At 29.4% G+C, this 6,373-nt stretch overlaps 1 protein-coding gene across 2 annotated transcripts; it reads left to right on the top strand.

The window, feature by feature from the left end:
- The first annotated feature begins 3,518 nt into the window (after positions 1-3,518).
- LOC117929339 (TMV resistance protein N-like) lies at positions 3,519-6,169 on the top strand. 2 transcript variants are annotated; one of them, XM_034849630.1, is made up of 2 exons: positions 3,519-4,474; positions 6,014-6,169. In XM_034849630.1, exons 1-2 carry the CDS (start codon positions 3,987-3,989, stop codon positions 6,069-6,071), a joined length of 546 nt encoding a protein of 181 aa, XP_034705521.1. In that variant the 5' UTR covers positions 3,519-3,986; the 3' UTR covers positions 6,072-6,169. The 2 variants fall into 2 exon arrangements, with proteins under 2 accessions (XP_034705521.1, XP_034705529.1); XM_034849638.1 differs by lacking the exon at positions 6,014-6,169 and adding an exon at positions 5,734-5,850 and having other exon boundaries at positions 3,520-4,474.
- The last annotated feature ends 204 nt before the right edge of the window (positions 6,170-6,373 follow it).

Here is a 6,373-nt window from a genome sequence, read left to right as displayed (position 1 = left end):
TCCCTAATTTTTTATTTTTTTCTTTTCCCACCCATTTTTCTTCCAATCTTTTTCCTTCCATTTTTTCCTTTCTTTTCCTCTACCATACCCAACTTCTAGAAAGATCCGAACCCGACTTCCTTTCCTTATCCCCTTTTATCTCATCTTCCTCTCATTCTCCATTTTTTCCACTTTATTATTATTATTATTATTATTATTATTATTATTATTATTATTATTATTATTATTATTATTATTTTTCAAAAAGCCATCAATCGCACACCCCTGCCAGTAGGACCACCAGCTAGTCGCCGCGAAGGAGCCACTATCGGCCGACGACCTCTTCTTCTTTTCTCTCATTCCCTCGCTTTCCCATCACACCCATTTTTCATTATTATTATTATTAAAATTATTATTATTATTATTATTTTTTCTTGATTTGATTTTAATAGTAATTGTTGTTTGTGATATTTGAATTATTGAATTAATATGAAATTTGATATAATTTATTGTTAGTGAATTAATTTAAAATTTGTTAATTTGGGCTAGATTAATTGATAATTTATATGGATGTACTCATTTGAATTATTTAATTTGGACATAATATAATATTGTGGTATATTTTGGATGTGGGTTTGTATATTAAATTGGATTGATTTTGGTTGTGGTTTAGATTTGCATATTAAATTGGGCTTGGATTATGGGATATTAAATTTAGGCCTAATGAGATTTATTTTAATTTATCATATTTTGAGTTTGATTAATTAAGCTTATATTTTGGCTATTAATTTGTAACTTTAGGCCCATCTTGATAAACGAAATTTGTTGGACTAATTTGAAATTTGAATTTAGTCTTGAATATTTATTGTGAATTTATGCATTTCTAGATATTTACATTTGAGCTATTTTTGTTTTTGCATTAGTATGTTTTGCAATTCTGTTGGCTAAGTATGGATTTATGACATATGAAGCACAGAATTTCACGAAAGAAAGTAAAAATAAAAAAGTTGTAAGAAGGCATTGAACTTGTTGTAAGCTTATTTGGGTACATGTTTTATTTCTCACTACTATTTAATTTTATTTTTATTAGTTTATGTAAATATTTATTTATATATATTTATTAAATGTATAGAAAATTGAATATTAAACAAATCAAAAATTTTGTTTAAATAAGAGAGATAATTTAGTAAATATGTTTTAAAAAATAATAATTTTAAAATATTCTTTTTAATAAAAGAAAAATTTTTTATTAATAAAAATTTAGAAAAATGTTTTTAATAATAATTGTCCAAAAATTTCTTTGTTTAATAAAAATTGTCCAAAAATTGTTTTGTAAATAAAGTTGTCCCAAAAATTAATTTTTAATTAAAAATTATTTTGCAAATAAAGTTATATTTTTTTAATAATTTGTATAAGTCACTTTTCTTAAATGAAAACAAATTGAAATAATTTTGTAAATAATATTGTAAAAATTCATTCTTTTCTAGTAAAAGCAAGTAAAAATAATTTTTGTACCATTATTAAAATTTGTAATAAATTTTTTTAATACAATAAGTGTAAATAACTTTTTTTGAAAATTAAATACAAATGAAATTGAGAAAATAAATTGACTCTTTTTTGTAAATAAATAAATTGAAATCATTAATTCAAAATTATTTTTAATAAAATCCTTTGAAATTTATTGAAAGCTAATTTTTTTTAATATCTTTTTTTATTTATTTCAATAAATCATTTTGCATAATTCTCTTATTATTTATTTTGTGTATTCTTTTAATTAGATTTTATCATTATTTTTGTATATATTGATTTTCACCATGACTTATGTATACTCATTTGCATGATTTTTTTTTTTTTTTTGTATTCATAATTAATTAATTAATTATCATAATTCCTTTAATTTGTTTAGTAGAAGCTGTACGTATACGAGCTTAGAGGGGTGCTACGACTCACCACCGTACCTTCCCAATAGGTAACCTAGCTCCCGAATCTAGACTCGATTTTTCACATACCTGTTTTTCCTTTAGGAGTTGCACTTAGAGTTTTTATTTCTTATTTTGTTTTTCCCTTTAAAAATAAAATAAAAATAAGTGGCGACTCCACTATTTTTAAAAAAATCATATTTTTCATCAAATAAATAAATAAATGAGTTTTGTCGTCGAATGGGAACGCACATGAAAAATGCGGGGTCTACAATCGAACATTAAATTGAAAATATTATCAATTCAAGATTCACTAGTCGGATCGATGATCGAACCGGTGACGTCATAAATATATAATATATATTTTATTAAAATTAAAAATACTTTTAAAATATGTAAAGTATATATAATTAAAATTTAACAATATTGTAATATTATTTATTCATTTTTATATAAATATATTAATATTTTAAATTTATTAAAAATATATATATACAATATTTAAATATAAAAATATATTGAAATATGAAAACATATTGAAAATGAAAAAAAAATCGAATTATGTAATTATATATATATATTATTTTTTAAAATAGCCTATGTAGTTGTTCGTTTCTACACAAGTAAAGGCATAGTACAGTGAGAAGATTATTCTATTGTAAACTTAAGGTTTACCGTTGTTCAAGCTCCCTTGTTGTAACAACAAAATTGATTTTTTCATTAAAGCCCTTCACATTGATCTCACATCGAAAATGAGAGGAAAAATGAAGAGCTTTATATACCTCTTTCCATTCAACACAAATCAAATGGGCCATGGGGCTCAATATTAAGCCATAATTGTCCATTTTACAATAATAGGAGTGGGCTGTGAGAGGGAATTTTGGCCCATTTTGCCAAAAAAAGAACAGGTAAAAGGTGATGTCTTGACCCATCCGGTTCTTCAAGAACTGAGTGAGCCCGGTTCACCGATCGAAGTGTCTGAACAGATGGTACAATATTCGATAGATGGGTACCACCCCAGTTTTAAAAACACAACTTTTTACCTTAATTAAATTTATTAGATTTAGGAGCCACACATCCATTAAATTTATTGTTTCTTTATTTTTATATTACGTTTTCACCCTTAAATTAGATTTAGGCACCACACATCCATTAAATTTATTTAATTTATTATTTCTTTATTTTTAAATTACGCTTTCACCCCTAAATTAGATTTAGGCGCCACACATCCATCCAACCACGTTTAAGTCTTCAGGCATCATATTGTATGTAACCCTTAATTCCACCTTGCCGTACGAATCGTTGACATCTTCCAAGCAAAAGGCAACTGAGTGGAGGCACTTTCAAAGTAAACTACTTTTAATTTATGAAAAACACAAAGCATTTTCACCTTTACTACCAAACCATTTTTCTTCTAACGCGGTTTCCTTCCATTACCCTTTCACACGGCATGCCCCCAGAAATTACATATCATGCCAATAGGTGTTGGGAGAAGCAAACCCCACAAAACATTTTCTTTCAACTGACCTACTGGTCTAACGCCGTTTCCTTCTTTACTTCTATCCTTTGTTCTGCATTCCTTCCGCTTCTCCTACTACAAGAAGCCGAAACACTTATTTTGCCAGCCTCTTGTTCAGATCTTACAGGTGTATTCTTCAATTTTTGCTATTTTTTAATGTCTGTTGATGATACAAACAGCTAACACTCCTCGTACACAATCCAGGCAGCAGAAGCACTTCTTTGCCCAAAATACTCCAAGTTTTGCTGTGAGACTTGGCTCCAATTACATCAACAACATCACCATCACTTGTCACTGTGTTTGGTTATTATTATTGGTTATTCTCTTGTTCAGATTTCTCACAGCTGTAGTCTTCACTTATAGCTATGGTTTCATTTCAGATTTGCAATTAAGCAAATTTAGCTTTATTATTCATTTGTAGTTTATAACATTATCTCTCAGAATTTCTGTCGTTTTGTTGATGGAGTTTTTGGAATTGTATAAATCAATTATGGAACTTTTTCTTTCCTACAGGATAATTTAGAATTCAGGACTCATATCTCAGACTTTGGGTCTCTAGTACTGCTGCAATGGCTTTTGCTTCTTCTTCTTCTTCTTCTTCTTCTCAAGGGAGCTATGATGTGTTCTTGAGCTTTAGAGGAGAAGACACCCGCAATAACTTCACTGCCCATCTCTGTCAAGAGTTGCGCACTAAAGGAATCAACACTTTCAGAGATGATGACAAGCTTGAGAGAGGCCGGGTCATATCTCCTGCCCTTGTTACAGCTATTGAGAACTCCATGTTTTCCATCATTGTTTTATCAGAAAATTATGCATCTTCTAAATGGTGTCTGGAGGAGCTTGCAAAGATACTAGAGTGCATGAAAACCAGGGGACAGAGGGTTCTCCCAATTTTCTATAATGTGGATCCCTCAGATGTGAGAAATCATAGGGGAAAATTTGGAGCAGCCTTAGCTGAACATGAGAAGAATTTGACAGAGAATATGGAGAGGGTGCAGATTTGGAAGGATGCTCTCACTCAAGTTGCAAATTTATCTGGTTGGGAATCAAGGAATAAGTAATTATCTAAAGCCCTTTCACTCTTATTTTTATTTTTAATTTTTAGCATTTCCAATTTAATGCTCTTATTATTAATTCATCTAATATTTATTAAAATACAAAGGGTATAAGAATTCCATGTTAATATTAATTATCCGATTTAAGGACCATGTTTATAGAATTCATAACTTTTTTATTAGTCTTTTGTAACCTTAGTGATAAGATCAACTATATCTGGACAGATCTTCTCCTATTTGTTTTATTTTTATTATCTTTTTATGGGCACTTAGACTTATTATTTGTTTATGCTTCAAATATGACAGGAATGAGCTTCTACTAATCAAGGAAATCGTTAAGCATGTTTTGAATAAATTGTTAAATATATGTAGTGGTGATACTGAGAAACTGGTTGGAATAGATGCTCGCATACAAGAAATAAAAATGCGATTACGTTTAGAATCGGATGATGTTTGTATGATAGGAATTTGGGGCATGGGTGGAATAGGGAAAACAACCCTTGCTAGAGCTCTTTACAACGAAATCTCAAGACAATTTGAAGCACACTCTTTTTTGGAAGATGTTGGAAAGGTTTTGGTTAATAAGGGTTTAATCAAATTACAACAAATATTTCTTTCTGATCTATTGGAGGAAAAAGATCTAAATACAAAAGGATTCACATCTATAAAGGCTAGACTCCATTCAAAAAAGGCCCTTGTTGTTCTCGACAATGTGAATGATCCAAAAATATTGGAATGCTTAGTTGGAAATTGGGATTGGTTTGGTCGAGGAAGCAGAATTATTATAACGGCTAGAGATAAACATTTGTTAATTTCACATGGTGTCCTTTGTTACGAAGTTCCAGAATTTAATTATGATGAAGCTTATGAGTTCATTAAATGTCATTCGTTAAAACATGAACTTCTGATTGGTGATTTCTTGGAGCTTTCTGGAGAAATGATAGATTATGCTCAAGGCCTTCCGTTGGCTCTTAAAGTTTTATGTTCTTCTTTATTTGGCATGAGCAAAAAAGAACGGAGAAATCAGTTGGACAAATTGAAAAGTACTCTTCATAAGAAAATTGAGGAAGTACTTACAATCAGTTATGATGGGTTAGATGATAAAGAGAAGAATATATTTTTGGATATTGCATGTTTCTTTAAAGGAGAAGATCAAGATTATGTAATTGAAATATTGGATGGTTGCGGTTTTTTCCCATTTTGTGGAATAAGAACTCTCATTGATAGATCTTTGATAAGTATTTCTGGGAATACACTTATGATGCATGACTTAATACAAGAAATGGGTATGGAAATTGTTCGCCAACAATCTCTTCAAGAGCTCGGCAAACGTAGCAGATTGTGGTTCCATGAAGATATCTCTGATTTATTGAAAAAAAATACGGTAAGAGAAAAAGGAATATGAAATTTATTTTATTTATCAATGTTTAAGATTATAAATTAATGATTATTTTGGCTTAAGTGATCGTATGTGGATAAAATTATAGAAATTTGTATGCACTTTGCATGCTTTTAACTTAAATCTCTTTCTTGATTTGTAGGGAAGTGAAAAAATTGAAGGCATATTCCTCAACTTGTTTCATTTACAAGAGACAATAGACTTTACCACACAAGCCTTTGCAGGAATGAGTAAACTTAGATTGCTCAAAGTCTATCAATCTGACAAAATTTCAAGAAACTCTGAAGATACCTTTAAGAAGGAGAATTTTAAAGTTCGTTTCTCTTCGAATTTTAAATTTTGTTACGATGAATTGAGGTACTTAGATTTGTATGGATACTCCTTGAAATCATTGCCTAATGATTTCAATGCAAAGAATCTTGTTCACCTCAACATGCCTTGTAGCCACATTAAACAACTTTGGAAAGGAATCAAGGTAAGATTATGATCTACTCATGTATTT

This window comes from Vitis riparia, chromosome 2 (genome assembly GCF_004353265.1).
Source record: "Vitis riparia cultivar Riparia Gloire de Montpellier isolate 1030 chromosome 2, EGFV_Vit.rip_1.0, whole genome shotgun sequence".
Taxonomy (NCBI): Eukaryota; Viridiplantae; Streptophyta; class Magnoliopsida; order Vitales; family Vitaceae; genus Vitis; species Vitis riparia.
The sequence above is the reverse complement of the archived record's forward strand: the minus strand, read 5'-3'. Positions and strand labels throughout refer to the sequence as shown.

What these genes read in the sequence shown, in the direction of transcription:
- LOC117929339 (XM_034849630.1), top strand. Translation starts at nt 3,987, where the DNA reads ATGGCTTTTGCTTCTTCTTCTTCTTCTTCTTCTTCTCAAGGGAGCTAT. An exon ending in GGTTGGGAATCAAGGAATAA is followed by an intron (nt 4,475 to 6,013) that starts GTAATTATCTAA and finishes CTTGATTTGTAG; the next exon opens with GGAAGTGAAAAAATTGAAGG.